General features: G+C 40.5%; 1 protein-coding gene across 3 annotated transcripts in view; it reads left to right on the forward strand.

The window, feature by feature from the left end:
* The window catches only part of LMTK2 (lemur tyrosine kinase 2), a 100,633-nt gene that overhangs the window by 31,267 nt on the left and 50,032 nt on the right, over positions 1–19,334 (forward strand). For all 3 annotated transcript variants that reach the window (XM_055292290.2, XM_063646116.1, XM_055292291.2), the window contains exons 3-5: positions 3,684–3,828; positions 13,929–14,002; positions 17,328–17,446. In XM_055292290.2, the coding sequence (XP_055148265.1) occupies positions 3,684–3,828; positions 13,929–14,002; positions 17,328–17,446 (338 nt within the window). The remainder of the gene's footprint in view (positions 1–3,683; positions 3,829–13,928; positions 14,003–17,327; positions 17,447–19,334) is intronic.

Genomic DNA, 19,334 nt, shown 5'->3' on the forward strand with positions numbered 1-19,334 from the left:
TGGGGAGTGAAGCGTGGTGATTGAATTCACTGTTGTCCATAAGGCCTATGAGGAAGAGCAAGATGATTGTTCCCGTCCACCCCCAAACTTCTGTAGACTGGTGAATTTGTGGTCACTGAGATTACTGAGGCAGAGGGATCCCCCAGTGTGTTTTGTGAAAGAGGAAGATCATCGAAACCTCGAGTTCCCTAACGGGGAGGAGGAAGCTGCAGATTGTAAAGTCCTGGCCAGGGAGGGTAATAGAGAAGATCTGGTTGTAGCAGCAGACGGTGGAATCGACCAGTGAACCAGCTGGGAAGGCCTCTAGAACTTACTGCATGCCTGCTGGAGTGCATTCGGCCTGTGTAAATACTTGTTATAAAGGAATACATGGGGGGAAAGACGGAAGGAATGCGGCGTGCAGAGAAAATGGTCCTTAATGTCGCTCGCTGTTGACCGCACAGGGCTGGCCCAGGAGTCTGGAGGTCCAGTGGTTCAAATTGAGGAAAAAAAAAGGTTGTCTTCTGGCTAAAGGCTTGTTTTCCCTGGGCATGGGACCCTTGTCTTTAAAACCTCATGGCTGTTTTTGTGTGCTGTCTTTACCCCGAGCCTTCTAGTAGCCCTGAGGAGACACACAGATGTGCTGTTTTCTTGCGTCAGCACTGGCCGTATACATACAGAGGGCTGAGAACACAGGAGGGCGGTCAGAAAACACTAATGGAGATCAGTTCCTTTAGAAGATTTTGCCCCAGACCTGTAGAGTTTTACTCACAACATGAGTCCCTAGGCCTTAGAACCCCTATAGACACTGCTGTGGCACCTGCTGACTGCACTAGTAGTAGGGGCACAGTTGTAGGTGGACAGTTTGTGTCCCTTGCTTGTTAGTCTTGCTGTGGGACTTTACACAGAAACCTGGCCATTTCAGGACAAAGATAAAGCCTGATCAGTGTTGCTGATACTGAAATCCAGTCTCCATCTCACATTTCATGATGCCTCATTCTTGCCTTAGATCATGCAAAGCTTTTTGAATCTCAGGACTGAATGCGGGAGTTCATTTGAGAGCCAGGAATCTGTGTTGTTACCAAGCTTCCCCTGGAGATGCTGGCGCAGGGGCCGCAGTGTCTTAGAGGACTCTCCAGCTCTAGAGTCTGTGTGACTGTGTAAGAGTATTTCCATCTGTGATTTATTGGCTTTCTCTAGATTTAAAGCTGTGCAGTTTTAGAGCTGATGGTCCGTGGAAGTCATTTTACAGACCAAGAAGCTACAGTCTGGTAACACAGGTGACTTGCCCACGTTCATCCAGATAGCCAGCGGCAAAACTTTAAAAGTGACCCAGGCTTATCTAATTTTTCTTCTTTTCTTTTTTCAGACAGGGTCTCTCTCTGTCACCCAGGCTGGATCCCACTTCAGTGCAGCCTCAACTTCCCAGGCTCAAGCAACCCTCCCACCTTAGCCTCCCGAGTAGCTAAGGTTACTGCAGGCACATGCCATCATTCCCGGCTAAGTTTTGTATTTTTTGTAGAGACAGGGTTTCACCATGTTGCCCAGGCTGATCTTGAACTCCTGGGCTCAAGTGATCCTCCCGCCTCCGCCTCCCAAAGTACTAGGATTACAGGCGTGAGCCACCGGGCCTGGCCATTGTTTTTTATTTTTAGACTACATTACCTGGTCCGAATCTTTAGAATCATCTGTTGGTATATCTAGTGGTATGTCATACTGCTGCCAAATTTTGAATGGCATTATTTTAAGGTAGGAGTGATGGCCAAAATCATTTTACAGAGAGCCCTATTTAGGAATGTCCAAAAGGAAAATTGAAGGATTTTCTCTGTTCAAAAATCCCCTCCCAGATTGAAGTTACAGTACCTCATTTTTCTTGCTCCCAACTCCATCAATACAACTAGCAATAATGTCCTTTAATGCATTGGAGAACATACATGAGAATAATGTCTTCTCACATTCGTATGGAAACACAAGTGTTAGAGAAATCTACCATTGTAACTTTTAGTTTCTTTCTTGTATTGGATGGGGGCTAGGAGAGGTGGTAGAAAAAATGAAAATAAAAGTTCATAGACCGTTCAGTGGAGAACAGTCTTGTTCGCTGATCTGTTCCCAGCTTCTGTTATGGTGCCTGGAGGGGTAATACATGTTAATTATCTGAACGAATGATTTGATGAATGACTTGATAATTGGCCGTCTCTATGGTAAATTAACATGGATATCAAGGTATACCAGTTCACCAGAATGGTGACAGAAGAATTGCGATAGCTTCCCACCGAACATCATGTAAAAGGTTTCCACAACTTACTTTCTTTCTTTCTTTCTTTCTTTCTTTCTTCCTTTCTTTCTTCCTTTCTTTCTTTCTTTCTTTCTTTCTTTCTTTCTTTCTTTCTCTCTCTCTCTCTCTCTCTCTCTCCTTCCTTCCTCCCTCCCTCCCTCCCTCCCTCCCTCCCTCCCTCCCTTCCTTCCTTCCTTCCTTCCTTCCTTCCTTCCTTCCTTCCTTCCTTCCTTCCTTCCTTCCTTCGAGACAGGGTCTCGCTCTATCACCCAGCCTTGACCTCCCAGGCTCAAGCAGTCCTCCCTCAGCCTCCTGAGTAGCTAGGACTACTCCAGTAGTCCTGCGCCACCATGCCTGACTAATTTTTTTAAATTATTATTTGTAGAAACAGGGTCTTGCTATGTTGCCCAGGCTGGCCTGGAGCTCTTGGGCTCAAGTGATCCACGTGTCTCAGCTTCCCAAAGTGCTGGGATTACAGGCATGAGCCACTTCGCCTGCCTGCATCCTCAGTTGTAAAGTTGTCATCTTTAGAAAGCCAGACGTACTTGTATGTTAATTACACTTATGCATCGCACAGTTTTTTTAGTGACCTTTGTGGTTCAGATCCTGGTGATTTTTTTAGCTAATTTAGTAATGTTTCCATTGTTACTCTTTTCAGAGAAATAGAACTCACTTAAAAATATCTTTTCTGAGTCTTTCAACATTTATTTTGATAGAAATCACATTTCAATTAGAAATGCATATACAACTTTAAAATAAAATCATTCATTTTGATTCAGTATGCAAAGAATCATGTCACAGAAGTAATAATTTTAAAATAATTGCCTGGCTAGGCGCTGTGGCTAACATCTGTTTTGGAGCCTGAGACAGGAGGATTGCTTGAGCTCAGGAGTTTGAGACCAGCCTGGGCAACATAGGGAGACTCTGCCTCTACAAAAAAGAAAAAAATCAAAAAATTACCTGGGTGTGGTGATACGTGCCTGTGGTCTCAGCTACGCGGGAGGCTGAGGTAGGAGGCTCGCTTGGTTCCTGGAGGTCCAGGCTGCAGTGAGCCATGATCATGCCACTGTGCTGCAGCCAGGCAACAGAGCAAAACCTTGTCTCAAAAAAAAAAAAAAAAAAAAGAATTGCTTAAACTGTAGTCATTTAAAAGTAAATTTTTTAAGCCTAGAAAAGTATTTTTGTGTAAATTCCATTGCATTTAACTTCAAACTAACAGTTTAAAAAGTTACATGAAATATATATAATTTATTTTCCTGTCTTATGTATTCTGCTGTTTGGAGTCAGAGAACAAAATTACATATGCTTTTTACTTAAGTACGAACTGGAAAAAAATAATTGTGGCAGCAAGTTCCAAATGATTGCGCAAATATATTCCTATTTTAAGTGTTAGCCAATGGTTTTTAATGCTTGCTCTCTTTCATTTTAGGAATTTGAAGATAATTTTGATGATGAGATAGATTTCACACCACCAGCAGAAGATACTCCCTCTGTTCAGTCCCCAGCAGAGGTCTTCACACTTTCAGTACCAAATATTTCACTCCCAGCTCCCTCACAATTCCAGCCTTCTGTAGGTAAGACCATACAGCCTAATGCCACATTTTCATGAATTGTTTCTGAGATGTGAGAATGGGAGCCTAGCCATCATAAATATTGGACTGCCCATCTCCTCTTTGGTTTATTTCTCTTCCTTCTGCTCCCAGTGAAGCTGAATTCTAGTGGTCAGGCCCATTGTATTCCTGCAATAGCTTTGTCTTCTGCTTTCTGGATCCTGGGTCTGGTATGATAATAAAACGGATCTCCTTGATTCATTGACATTGAACACCTGGACAGAACTCCCAGGCTCTGTTCTGGAGCTGGTTTCTCTGCTAGTTCTGGCCACGGCTGACCTTGCTGAGTAGGACACTGCTAGCTTCCATTGGGATGCCCTGCATTTGGGTAGGAGAGGAAAGTTTGGATATGTTAATCAGATTGACTTTTCTAAGCTTCTTCAGATAGAGTTTTGGTTCTATGTTAATTGATGTCTTGTGAAAAAATAGAATGTGACTAGAAAAATAGAATGTGACTATAGTTTTTTTTTAGAGTTTGAAATTTAAGCCCTTTTTAGAGTTAGAACTTTTTGTGGTCTTAAGAAATTCTGTGATTAAAATAATACCTTTTTAAAAACATTTTAAGCTTTTGCTTTGACAAAAGAAGTAGGTTCAAGAAGTAGGGTTTTCTGAGATTGCTGCAAGAAGGCTGTGTAAGTCTGTAGGTGCTGGGACTACCTTTTCTGGTGTGACACACGCTGTGGGCTCTGCCTAGGGCAGAATAAACCCCCGAACTGATGCCACTGCAGGCAGGCATGACTACAAGAAAAAGCCAGGTGGAACGTGACATAGCTGGTGCATTTCATTTAAATATTTGTAAAGTAAGAATATATTTAAATTTATAGATTTTGCAGCATTAAAAAAAAACAACCTGGAGTGTTTAATTGCTGTAAATAACAATACCACTACTCCAACCAAAATAATGAAGTTTAAAAGGAGGTCTAATATATTCTTGGGATAACTTAAGTATACTTACTCTAAATGGAAATATTTTATCGTTGCTTGTTTGATAATTTGCTTTCCTTTATACTTAAGAAAAACCTTGAGAGACTTCTCAGAGCTTTTACAGGCCCATAGTCGATCCCCGGTGGATTTATTTCAAGTAGCTGAATTCCAAATTAGATCAGCCTAAGTGGAAAAGAGAATTTTCTGACACATGGACCCAGACAGTAGGAAGAGCAGGGGTCCAGCTGACCTTGGAGACAGCTAGAACTAGGGCCTGGAACACCATCAGCATTTTAATTCATTTCTGATTTTCTCTTCTTTTTGCATATCTGCTGAATCTCTTAGGCAGCTTCTCTGCTCAGTAGGGAGGTTGGCTGCCAGCAGCTCCACGCCCATTCTCTTGTAGTTTTATAACCATAGAGGAAAGGAGCTTCTTTCTCTCTCTCCTTGGACCAGAAAGAAAACCCTTTGAAGGGACATTCTGGTTGTCTTCACCTACGTCACAAGATGCAGAGCCATCACTGGTCAGGAAGGTGGGGACAGACAGACAACTTCTCTTCAGGATCTACTGGGGATGGATGGGAGCACAGTCAGATGCGGGCAGAAGAGAAATTATGGTGACCTGGGCAGCCATTGTAATTTTGTTTATATACACACCCCTTTCTGTTTAACCGAAGCCCCGTACCCTAATATCCCTCTTCATAGGAAGAAATTATTTTGAATTTCTCTGCATAGAATACCCTCAGAATATTTTTATCATCTTGGGATACAAGAGGCCTTTCCAAGCATGCACCAAATCCAGAATCCATAAAGGAACATACTGCCAAATCTGATTTACAAAAATGAAATATTCTGTATAGAAAAAGACACCACACACAAATTGACAAGAGTCGCAAAAAATATTTGTAAACTACAAACAGGATTAAAAACGGTTACAGATCAAGAGTACAAACAAATGCAGGATAAAAAGTAACACGCTACTAGAATAAATAAGCTGAAGACATGAAAGGAGAATCTCAAATAGCCAATAAACATAGTAACCTCGTTATTAATTAAAGAAATGCAGACTTAAACTGATAGCAGATAGGTAAAGATGAAAAGAAATGACGCCAGGTAGTGACTGGCGAGCATGTGGAGGGCAGCAGCAGTCTCATCCACTAGGATTAGTGCAACTATAAATTGCTGAGGATGTTCTTTCTGGAGGGGTAGTTGGGCAACATGTATCAAAATATGAGACATGTTGACTCTTGATTGAGCAGTTCCACTTTTAGTAATTTATCTTTAGGAACTAATTGGGTAAGTGTGCAAATATGCACGTACAAAGGAATTTATTGCAGCGTTGTTTGGCAGGGTAAGATGGAAACAGATTAAATGTCTGTCAATATGCGATTTGCTAAATTATAGTCAATACAGTGGCGATTTATGTGTTCCCATAAAAGGATCAAGGTGAACCGTATTTGACTATGAAAGATATTTATGATATATTACATGAAAAAGATATACCACATACAAGCAATTCTACAAGTTCTACCATTTTTTTCTATTTTTAAAACATATTTTATTTTTTGCATAGATAACATATTCACTTGGTTCAAAAACCATAGCATTACAAAAAATACATATATTTAGGCTGGGAGCAGTGGTTCATGCCTGTAATCCCAGCACTTTGGGAGGCCGAGGCAGGTGGATCACGAGGTCAGGAGATTGAGACCGGTGAAACCCTGTCTCTACTAAAAATACAAAAAAAAATTAGCTGGCCATGGTGGCGGGTGCCTGTATTCCCAGCTAGTCGGGAAGCTGAGGCAGGAGAATGGTATGAACCTGGGAGGCGGAGCTTGCAGTGAGCCAATATCTCACCATTGCACTCCAGTCTGGGGAACAAAGTAAGACTCTATCTCAAAAAAAAAAAAAAAAAAAAAAAGAAAGAAAGAAAAAATACATATATATTGAAAAGTCTCCCTGTGGTATTTAAATCTGACCTATTTAACACCACTGCCTTCCCTAAGTAACAGCTGCACTCTTGGTTCTGGTTTTTCATACACCTTTCTAGAATTTGTTGATGCAGGTATCTCCCCTCACTCCCATTCACATTTACTTTAATTTTTTAATTTTTTGTTTTTTAAAAGACTTTTTATAGGGAAGTTTGAGGTTCACGGGAAAATTTAGAGGAAGGTAGGTACAGACATATCTATATGCCCCCACCCACACACATGCATAGTCTTTTTTTTTTTTTTTTTTTTTTACTCAAAGGTGTCACGGTAAATTCGTTATTCTGCATCTTGCTTTTTTTTCACTTACCAATGTACCTTGGAGATCTTTCCATATCATTAAAGCGTATGTATTCTTGCTTCTAGGTTCATACTATGTAGATTGTATAGTTTAGCATAGTTTATTTAAACAGCCCCCTGTTGATGAATATTTGGCTTGTTTCTAATGTGAAAACAAAGCTTGTATCTGTGTTGTTTTGCAGGTGGTGGTTGTACTGGTATCCGTAGAATACATTTCTTAAAGTGGGTCAAAGAGTACATGTGTTTATAATTTTGATGGGTCTTGCCAGCTTACCCTCTGCAGGAGTTGTACCAATTTATTTTCCTGCCAGTTGGGTATCTAATGGTAAATGCCATTGCTTTTGAAGCTAAATTGGTATCAATTCAAACTAGATGGTTATAAATTTAGGATGCTAACTGTAATCCCCATGGTAACCACTAAAAAATTTACAGAAAGGGAAATGAAGAGGGAATCAAAATGGTACACTAAAAAAAAAAAAAAATCAATCACACATATACAAAAAAGGATTTTTGATGAACAGGATTCCTAATTTTAATATAGTAAATTTTACAGTTTTTTTTAGAGTTTGAAATTTAAGCCCTTTTTAGAATTAGAACTTTTTGTGGTCTTAAGAAATTCTTTCTTATTCTGGGATTAAAATAATACCTTTTTAAAAAATATTTTAAGCTTTTGCTTTGACATTTAGATCTAAAACCCATCTTGAGTTGATTTTTGAGGATGGTGTTAGGAGGAAATCCAACTTCAGCTTTCCTTATAGATTGCTGTGGTTTTTCAGCTTCATTCATGCACTGATCTTTCCTTTTCTGTCTGCCTCCATATGTGTATGGGTCTATTTTAGGCTTTCTATTCTCTATCATTAATTTGTGTATTTCTTGTCCCAATACCATTCTCTTAATCACAATCATGTCGTAATAACATGAATTACAAATATTTCTCAAATTCTGTATGTTCTCTTTCACTCTCTTAATAGTGTGCTTTGATGCATAAAAGTTTTCCGTTTTAATTTTGATGAAGTCCAGTTTATCTGTGTTTTACTTTTGTTGCTTGTGCTTTTGGTATCGTATTTAAGAAACTATTGCCAAATCCCTGGTCATGAAGATTTATCTGTATGTTGTCTTCTGTAAGTTTTATAGTTTTAGCTCTTGCTCCTTGATCTATTTTGAGTTAATTCTTTTATATGGTGTGAGGTAAGGATCCACCTTAATTCTTGTATACATGGATATCCAGTTGTCTCAGTTACCAGTGTTTGAGAGACTGTTGTTTTCCTGTTGAATTGTCTTGGAACCCTTTTTGAAAATCAGTTTACAATATTTTTTGGGGTTATTTCTGGACTCTCGGCTGTATGTCCATCTTGATACAGACTCTTGATCTGTATGTCTGTCCCTATGCCAGTACCACACCATTTTGATTGCTGTAGCTTTGGTTTTATAGTAAGTTTTGAAATCAAGATGTATGAGTCTTCTTTGTTTTAATTTTTCAAAATCCTTTTGCCTGTTGGGATTTCTTACAATTCCAGCTGAATGTAAGGATCAGCCTTCCTATTTCTGTAAAACAGGCCACTGGGATTCTGATAGTTTTTTTTTTTTTTTTTTTAAGTCTAGTCAGGTGAACCAGTGGGAGTGGAGAAGGAACAAAATAATCTGTAATGGTTGTAATCTAGGAATTTTTTTTTGATGTACCATTTTGATTCCCTTCTCATTCCCTTTGGATTATATTTTTAGATGTTTTCTTAGTGATTATAATGATTACAATTAACATACCAAATTGATAACACTTTTGAATTGATGTCAGCTTAGCTTCAACAGCACACAAACTCTGCTCCTATACAGCTCAGTCCCATCCCTTTATGTTATTATCACAAATTACTTCTTTATACATTTTGTGCCTATTAACACAGTTATAATTTTTTTAATGCGTTCGTATTTTAAATTGTGTAGGAAATAAAAAGTGGAGTTAGACACCAATAATACAGTAATAATGGCTTTTGTATTTACCTACATGGTTACCTTTACTGGAGATCTTTATTTCTTCAGATGGCTTTGAGTTACTGTTTAGTGTCCTTTTATTTCAGCCTGGAGGACTCCCATTAGCTTTTGTTGTAGGGCAGGTATACTGGCAGCAAACTCCTTAAACGTGTTTATCTCAGAATGTCTTAATTTCTACTTCATTTTTAAAAGATAGTTTGGCCAGATATAGAATTCACAGGTATTTGCTTTCAGCACTTTCTCTGTGTCATCCCACTGCCTTCTAGCCTCCACGGATTCTTTTGAGTAACTGGTTGTTAATCTTATTGAGGATCCCTTGTACGTGATGAATTGCTTTTCTCTTGCTGCTTTCGGGATTCTGTGTCTTCGGTTTTCTACAGTTTGTGTCTCAGTATGGATCTCTTTGAGTTTATGTTACTTTTTTTTTTAGGTCTCGCTTTGTCACCCAGGCTAGATTGCAGTGGTGCAATCATGGTTCACTGCAGCCTCGACTTCCTGGGCTCCAGCGATCCTCCCACCTCAACCTCCCAAGTAGCTGGGACTACAGGTGCATGCTACCACTCCTGACTAATTTATTTTTAATTTCTTATAGAGGCAGCATCTCACTGTGTTGCCTAAACTGGTCTCAAACTTCTGGGCTCAAGCAGTCCTCCCATCTCAGCCTCCCAAAGTGTTGGGATTACAGGCATGAGCCACTGTGCCTGGCCAAGTTTATCTTACTTGGGAGTTTTTTGAGTGTGTAGATTCATGCCCTCTGTTTCCTTTTCTTTCTCACTTCCTTCTGGGACTCTAATTGATAAGATGTCTCGGTTTATTTGACAGTGTCCCACAAGTTCCTTGGGCTCTGTTCCTTTTTCTTCATCCGTTTTCCTTTCTGCTTTTCAGACTAGATAATTTCATTTGATCCATCTTTAAGTTCACCGATTCTGTCTGCTCAAATTTGTTGTTGAAACACTTAACTGTGCTTTTCAGGTCAAGCTTCTTCTAGAATTTCTAGAGAAATTCTTCTCTATTTGGGAGAAACTCATTCTCCTGGTTTCCTTTGGTTCTTTGTCCATCATTTCCTTTAGCTCTCTGAACATATTCACGACAGTTGATGTAAAGTCTTGTCTAGGCCGGGTGTGGTGGCTCACACCTGTAATTCCAGCACTTTGAGAGGCCAAGGTCAGGAGTTCGAGACCTGCCTGGCCAACATAGGGAAACCCCATCTCTACAAAAAAATACAAAAATTAGCCAAGTGTGGTAGCTTGTGCCTGTAGTCCCAGCTACTCAGGAGGCTGAGGTAGGAGAATCACTTGAACCCAAGAGGCAGAGGTTGCATTGTGAGATCGCACCATTGCACTCCAACCTGAGTGATAGAGTGAGACCCTGTCTCAAAGAAAAAAAATTAGGCCAGGTGTGATGGCTTATGCCTGTAATCTCAGCACTTTGAGAGGCTGAGGTGGGTGGATCACCTGAGGTCAGGAGTTCAAGACCAGCCTGCCCAACGTGGGGAAACCCTGTCTCCACGAAAAATACAAAAAAAGTTAGCTGGGTGTGGTGGCGCTTGCCTGTAGTCCTAGCTACTCGGGAGGTTGAGGCAGAATTGCTTGAGCCCGGCAGGCAGAGGTTGCAGTGAGCCAAGATTGCACCACTGCACTCCAGCCTGGGTGACAGAGCGAGACTCCATCTCAAAAAAAAAAAAAAAAGAAATAAAAAGAATTAATTTAAAAAAATAAAGTCTCGGGCCGGGTGCAGTGGCTCATGCCTGTAATCCCAGCATTTTGGGAGGCTGAGGTAGGCGGATCACAAGGTTAGGAGATCGAGACCATCCTGGCTAACACGGTGAAACCTCGTCTCTACTAAAAATACAAAAAATTAGCCGGTCCCATCTACTCGGGAGGCTGAGGAAGGAGAATGGTGTGAACCCAGGAGGCGGAGCTTGCAGTGAGCTGAGATGGTGCCAGTGCACTCCAGCCTGGGTGACAGAGAGAGACTACGTCTCAAAAAATAATAATAATAAATAAAACAAAATAAAAAATAAAGCCTTGTCTAATAATTAGTCCAATGTCTGTTTTCTCAGCTACAGTTTCCGTTCATTCATTTTTACTTGTGAATGGGCCACATTTTTGTTTCTTTGTATGTTTCATAATTTCTTTGTTGGAAACTGGACGTTTTGAATAATATGATGTGCAAAAGAGAAGTAGAAGAAAGAAAACAAAAAATACTGTCTAGGTCTTTGCAGATTGGCTCTGCTAGGGCACTCCTTCAACACCTAGCCAGGCCATTTATAACCCTGCCTTAGCCTTCACTTCCTTCTTGTGTTGGGCCTGAAGACCAGCTCCAGCTGAAAGTCTGTGTTCTTCCTCAGCCTTTCTGAGCACGCATCCTGCCCTGAGCATACATGTGGCTATCTAGGTTCCCATCTACATAGGAGCTTTCCAAAGCCCCCTTTCTCCTCCAAAATCTCACTCCCCAGCTTTTCTGCCAAAACTTTCAGCATGTGTACTGTTGGCCTCAACTGTTATTTTTTGCCCTAGGTGGCAGTAGCTTGTTCTCATTTGCCTTTTGTTGTTTTCCAGGAATATGTGACCACTCCATCCTGATAGAATTGTGAGTTATGTGAAACAAAGAGAAGCCACTTGTGGCAGTTCCTCAGGGCAACCCCAGTTAGGTCAAGACAAACATAGTTCCTTGGGAATAAGATCCACTGTGCTCCCTGTGGGCCCTGGTACCCACCTGGGAACACAGGTCATCTTTAAGACTGTGGCTGCACTGGGGAGGGAGATTGGAGAAGTAGGGTAAGTTAAAGCTACAAAGATATTCTACCCTGTGTCAGTGGACTTTCTCCTGGCTCGCTTGGTTGCTGTAAACCTTTGACCATCTTCTAGAGTTTTTATAAGGTTGACACTGGCAGTTTAAAAAAAGTCTTTTAGTCTTTCTTGGGAGGGACGGCTGCCAGAGGAGACGTCTCTGCTCCACCATTTCCACTGCTGCCAGTTAATTCGATAGAGGTGCAGTTAAATGGTGCCGGAACACCTGATATTCATTGGCAAACAAATGAGCTTTGATCCATGCCTTGCACTATATGTAAAAATTAACTCAGAATGCATCACAAACCTAAATGTAGAACCTAAAATTATAAAACTTCTAGAATAAACTCTTTATAATCTTTAGTTAGACAAAGATTTATTAGATAGGACACCAAAAGCATTATTCACAAAAGGAAATAGTTATAAATTGGACCTTATCAAAATTAAAAGCTTTTTGGAAATTCAAATTCAAATTTAAAATTTAAAGTGTTTTGGAAAACAGTGTTAAGAGAATGAAAAGTCAAGCCATGGACTGGGAGAAAACATTTGCAAATTACATATTTGTTAAAGGGCTTGGTTTCAGAAGATAGAAAGAACTTTCAAAATTCAATAATAGGAAACAGCCCAATAAAAATGAGGCAAAGATTTGCATAGATATGTTACCTCAGAAGATATACAGATGGCAGAAAGGCAAATGAAAAGGGACTTGACATCATTAGGCATTAAGAAAATAAAAATGCACTTTGGGAGGTCGAGGCGGGCGGATCACAAGGTCAGGAGTTCGAGACCAGCCTGGTCAATATGGTGAAACCCTGTCTATACTAAAAATACAAAAATTAGTTGGGCGTGGTAGCAGGCACCTGTAGTCCCAGCTACTCGGGAGGCTGAGGCAGGAGAATTGCTTGAACCTGGGAGGCGTAGGTTGCAGTGAGCTGAGATCATGCCACTGCATACCAGCCTGGGTGACAGAGCAAGACTCTGTCTCAAAAAAAAAAAAAAAAAAAGAAAGGAAAAATGAAAACTAAAGTAAGATTGCATACCCTTTAGAATGGCTAACATGAATAAGACTGACTACACCAAATGATGGCAAAGAGACGGAGCAACTGGAACCCTCATGTGCTACTCATGTTTTAGGAAGCAGTTGGCAGCTTTTTGAAAAGTTAAAGAGACACCTCCCATATGATCTCACCATTCCACTCCTTCGTATTTATTCAAGAGATATGAAAGCACTTGTCCCTACAAAGATTTGCATGCATGTATTTATAGCATCTTGATTTGTGATAGCCTCAACCTGTAAACGACATGAATGTCCATCCACTTGTGAATGAATAAACAAACTGTGGTATATTCATTCAGTGGAAAATTCTTCTGTGATAAAAGTAAGAATAAACTCTTGATACACTCCAGACCTTGACTGAATCTTAAAATAATTTATGTAAGCCATACCATCGAAAAAAGAGTACATACCATATGATTCTGGTTGCATAACATTTTAGAAAATGCAAATTATAGTGCAGAAAGCACGTGAATGGTTGTGTAGAGATGGGGACAGGTGGAAGGGATTACTGGGGGTATGAGAAGACTTGGGGGTAATGGAGATGTTCCGTATTTTATTTAGGTGATGGTTTCACAGGTGCATACAAATATTAAAGTGTATCAAAGTGTATACTTTAAATATGTGGACTTTATTGTATATTGATTATACTTCAGTAAAACTTTTTCAAAATTAAGGGGAGTAGTTTAAGAGGGCTAATCATATGTCTAGGTGAGCTGTTCAAGAGAGATGAAAATGAAGACTAAAGGCCATTGGCGTGGTGATTGGTGGTTACATGAGAGTAGTTGAATCGGAAAAAAACAATGCAAGGTATTAAAGAATTGGTAGGAAACTCATTAAAAAATATCGTCAGTTTTGAAGCCTAAAACTATTTTGGCATGATTCGTTTGAAAGAGGTGTTGTATGTATTTATTCCTACCTTTATTTGCACAAGCCTTTATGTTAGTGTTTATATTTTATAGGTTATATATTTAATATTTAGATACTTATATTTCATTTTTAATGTTTTTTTCTCTACAGAGGGATTGAAGTCTCAAGTTGCCCGCCACAGTCTAAACTACATACAGGAAATTGGAAATGGCTGGTTTGGAAAGGTAAGATGCTCTCCACTTGTGTTTGTTTCCCTCTGAATGATACTGTGTTCAATGCAGGGCTGATGAAGAATTGTGTTGTGCGGAGTTCCACATGCCCTGTTGGCCCTGCAGTATTAATTGAGTTTCCCCATTCCCCCTGTGGCAGTGTGGGGGCGTGAGCTTCAGCCTTGCTGTGTGTCGAGCCTTTTCCAGGAAGGGTGTCTCATGGCATACAGGCTGTTATAACAAAATATCATAAACTGGGTGGCTTATAAACAACAGAAATTTATTTCTCACAATCCTGGAGGCTGGGAAGTCCAAGATCGAGGTGCTGGCTGATTCAGGATCAGGTGAAGGTGGCACCTTCCTGCTGCGTCCTCATATGGTTGAAGGAGCAGGGCAGCTCTCTGGAACCTCTTTTGGAAGGATGCGACTCCCGTTCCCTCCCAAAGGCCTTCCTCTTCTCCATCGCATTGGTCATTAGGTTTCAGTTTATGGATTTGGGCAGGACACAGGACACAAACATTTCGATCATAACAAAGGCCTTTAAAAAAAATGCATCAGAGACTTTTCTAATTGTTGACATAAGAAAGTAAGAAGGGAAAAGAGACCTGGAATCTTAGCAGCTTCAGCTTTGTATCCTCCTCAGGTTAGATTGTTTTTTAATCCCTTCCCTTTATAGCACTTAAGCCACTTTAGAACTGTAAATACAGCCTTACAATGAAGACCACCATGAACAACTAGCCTTCTCTCATAGCCTGTCAAGTGGCCTGTAGTAACAGTGCTTTGTTGATCTTTTTATCGTAGATGGCTCGGAAGGAGTAATCTCCTACAGCCATTTCCACAGTACTGCAGTCGTGTTCTGCAAGAGGTTCCTAATGGAGTAGGGATTACATCGTAAGCAGGGTGCTTATGACGAGAGGATGCACTTCCCAGTAGTCAGCCATCTGCTGCTGCTTCTCCTTCCTTTCAGCGTTGTCTGTGTCTTTCATGTCCTCCCAACTGTTTGAATTCTCTTCTGCACCATTCAGCAAAACCTGTTACGTAGCAGCCATTGTTATTGGTGCTAGGGGCATGATGTGGAAGAAGATGGGTCAAACCTTGACCTGTGTGGAGTCCTGTATGAGAGATCAAACAAAACCCTATCTTCACAAGGCTTAGAAATCTAGTTGGGAGGGTCAAACAGCAAACAGTCAGTTGTGGGAGGTGGGCTCAGAGAGGTAGAGGGCAGGCAGGTGATCTGGGATATTGTGTGCCTAGAGACTGCCTTGCTCAGAGTGAAACGGGGAGATACTCTGGTGCTTAAGAGATCATGATGTAATTGAGTTACTTTTTTAAAAGGATCACTCTGGAAGTCATAGAGGGGGAAGGTGAAAGCAGGGAGGAGATGGGCTAGAAGGCTTCTGCAGGCATCCAGGGAGAGGCCCAGGCAGCTTGAACCTGGATGGTAGTGGTGGAGGCGGCAAGAAGTGATAGAACCCAAGACAGATGTTCAGACAAGAGCATGCAGGTGTAGACTTAGGGGGGATGAGACATGGACTGTGGAGGAAGAGGCAGTCAGGTTGACTGCTGAGGGCCTGATGAACTGGAAGAATGGAGTTGCTGTCAACTGAAATGCAACAGACACTGCAGGAGAGGCAGGAGGAATTCGGGAGTTCACCTTTGCTATGTCAGGTGTGAGTTGGCTGTTAGACAACTCAGTGGGGGCACCAAGTAGCTGAACTGGAAATGCAGAGCAAGAGTTGAGGAGAGAGGGTCCTGGCTGGAGATGTAAATCTGAGTGATCTCATTTTATAGAGTGTATTCAAAGCTAGGAGACTAGGTGAAGTCATGGAGAATTTCAAAGTGAAAACCAGGGGGAGGCTCTGCAGCAAGGAGAGGCCGGTGCAGTCAGGGAGAAGCAGTGAGGAGGGAGAAGCCCAGGAGACAGGAGTCTTCTGAAAGTTCCAAGAAGATTAATTGTAGTAATGCTGCAGCTTACAAATGGAGTAAGATGAAGCCTGGGAGAATGAGGATTCAGCAGCTTGAGTTCCTTGGCGTCCTTGAAAGAAGCTGTTCAGGGGGAAATGGTGATGGCACATTCTTGTGTGGAATGGATTCAAGAGAGAAAGAGGAGACAGTGCATTTAGACAGCTCTCTTGAGGAGTTTTACTCGTCAAGGAACAATAGGCCGGACATGGTGGCTCATGCCTGTAATTCCAGTGCTTTGGGAGGCCCAGGTGGGGAGGATCACTTGAGGCGAGGAGTTTGAGACCAGCCTGGGCAACATAGCACAACTCCATCTCAAAAAAAAATTCGCTGAGGGGGGTGGCACACGCCTTTGGTCCCAGCTACATGGGAGGCTGAGGCAGGAGGATCACCTGGGCCCAGGAGTTCAAGGCTGCAGTGAGCCATATTTGCACCACTGTGCTCCACACAGGGTGACAGAGCAAGACTCTCTCTCAAAAAAAAAAAAAAGAAGGTGATTTAGTTAATTATCAGAATTTCATGTTCTCCATTTTTCTGTCCTTATATTTCTGATAAACACATTGAGTTCTGTTCATGTTCTTACTGTATTTTCAGGACATTAAAATTAATCTATTTTAAAAGGAACTATTTTAAAAGAAGTATTTTTATTTTGATCATTCTCTTTTTTAAAAATAATTCTCTAGATTTAAATAAAAACCTTTATTTGCATTTTCATCTTAAATATTGCACTTTGGAATACCTTGGCATTGTCCTGTTCTATATTTAGCATTTCCCTTGTAGCTAGTTCTTATGTGAGGCAGCACATTCTCATTTCGTGTTCTGTTGATTTCAGTGGGGTGTTTTGAATGGAGTTTTGGTAGGAGATCAAGGCCGGGTATCATTGGATGGAGTGCGATGGGTGTTTAAGTTTCAGGGCAATGATTGATTGTAATTAGCTTTTGTCAGTTTACTTTCTCATATGTATAGCAGACTAAATAACAAAACTTATTGGAAGTGTTTTTGAGGAACATTTGAGTTATGTTGGAACGGAACCTATAAATTGCACTTCCATAAAGTCATAGTTAATTTCCTTGAAGTAGAATACATTTTTAAATAAATCAAACACAAATAAGTATAAATACATTTTAAAATAAATAGAAAAGAAATATATGTAAATATGTGAATATTGTAAATATCTGGCGAATAGTTTAAAATGGTCCTTTTACTGACGAAAAATATTTGAGTTTTGCAAGCTTTTGGTGAGTTAGTATGTAAAAGAATAGAAGGTCACCTGCTTATTGCTTAACTTGTTCACCTGTATTCCATTTCCTTGGTAAATGCGACACACTCCTTTATCATTTTGATGGAAATGAGACAAAAAACTGTTCTTTGATTTTAGGTTCTCTTGGGAGAGATTTACACGGGTACTAGCGTAGCAAGAGTCATCGTGAAGGAGTTAAAAGCAAGTGCCAGCCCAAAGGAACAAGATACTTTTTTGAAAAATGGAGAACCTTACTAGTAAGTAAACCTTGTCATGTGTTCTGTAAGGCTAGTCTGTGGTCTGTTGAAGGTCAGGTGTTTAAAACTACTGTGGGATTTCTGCCTGCAACATACATGATTAAGTCAGTTCCAAGGTCTCATAAGACCTAAAATGTCCAGGCATCATCTGAAAATCACTTAGCATTCCAAGAACCAGGAGAACTCAGCCTAAACCAGAAAAGACAACAGATTCCAACACAGATGACAGAGATGTTAGAATTACCCAACAAGAATTTTAAAGCACTCATCATAAAAATGCTTTGTGAGCAATTGCATCACATTTAAAACAAAAAAATACAGTCTCAGCAGAGAAATAGAAGACATAAAGAAGACCTAAATGGAAACCTCAGGACTGAGAAATACAGGAACTCATCATTTCAGTTACATCCCCAGGGACATGGGGAAATATAACAAAAGATCCAGCATTATTCATGCATAGATGTCTCAGAAGGAAAGGAGGTAGAGGATGGGGCTGAAAAAGGATTCAAAGCAATAGTGGCTAAAATTTTCTACATTTGGAAAAGAAAAAGCCTACAGATTTAAGAAATTGAGAAAATGCTAAACAGGATCAACCCAAGGAAATCCATGCCAAGACACATAGTCAAACTTCTGAAAATGAAAGACAGAAAATCCTAAAAGCAGGGAGACAGAAACAGCACTTTACCTGTAGGGGGAAACAATGTGAAGGACAGCCAATTTCTCATCAGAAACCTGGAGGCCAGAAGGAATCGGCACGTTTTTCACCTTTCTAAAGAAAAGAACTCTGAAATTCTTTCTCCAGAGAAAATATCCTTCAGGAATGAAGGGAAATATCAAGACATTCTCAGATGAAAGAAAACTAAGAGAATTTATTACCAGCAAACCTGCCTTAAAAGAATAAATTTTCTAAACAGAAAAGAAATGATAAAAAGAGGTGTCTTGGAACATTAGAAAAGAAGAACAAAAATATGGCTAAATTTCCTTAAAAAAACTGATAAATTGTATCATCAAAATTAAAAACATTTGCATTGTGAAAGACCTTGGTAACAGTGAAAAGACAAGCCACAGACTGGGAGAAAATAGCTGGAAACCACATAGCTGACATAGGACTCATATCTAGAATTTATAAGAAACTCTCAAAACTCAAAAGAAAAGAAAATAACGTAATTCAAAAATTGTCAGAAGACATTAAGAGACATTTCACCAAAGAGGAGATAGCATGGATAGCAAATAAGCAAAATAAGCACATGAAAAGACATTCAGTGTCAGGAGCCACTAAAGTAATGAATTAAGATCCCTTCATACCTATTAGAAAAGCTGTAATGGCCGGGCGCTGTGGCTCACGCCTGCAATCCCAGTACTTTGGGAGGCCGAGGCGGGTGGATCATGAGGTCAGGGGATCGAGACCATCCTGGCTAACACGGTGAAACCCTGTCTGTACTAAAAATACAAAGAATTAGCTGGGCGTGGTGGCGGGGGCCTGTAGTCCCAGCTGGTCGGGAGGCTGAGGCAGGAGAATGGCGTGAACCCGGGAGGCGAAGCTTGCAGTGAGCCAAAGCTTGCAGCGAGCCGAGATCGTGCCATTGCACTCCAGCCTGGGCGACAGAGCGAGACTCTGTCTCAAAAAAAAAAAAAAAAAAAAGCTGTAATGAAAAAATAGTGACAATACCAAATGCTGGCAAGGATGTGGAGAAATTAGATCCCTCATACATTGCTGGTGGAAATGTAAAATGATAGAGCCACTGTAGAAAATAGCTTGGCAGTTTCTTAAAAAAAAAAACAAAACTTACGTTTAGTTATATATTAGCATTCTCCAGAGGAACAGAACCAATGGGATGTGTATGTACATGTATATCTAGAGAGAGACGTTTTAAAGGAATTGGCTCAT

Source organism: Symphalangus syndactylus, chromosome 9 (genome assembly GCF_028878055.3).
Source record: "Symphalangus syndactylus isolate Jambi chromosome 9, NHGRI_mSymSyn1-v2.1_pri, whole genome shotgun sequence".
Taxonomy (NCBI): domain Eukaryota; kingdom Metazoa; phylum Chordata; class Mammalia; order Primates; family Hylobatidae; genus Symphalangus; species Symphalangus syndactylus.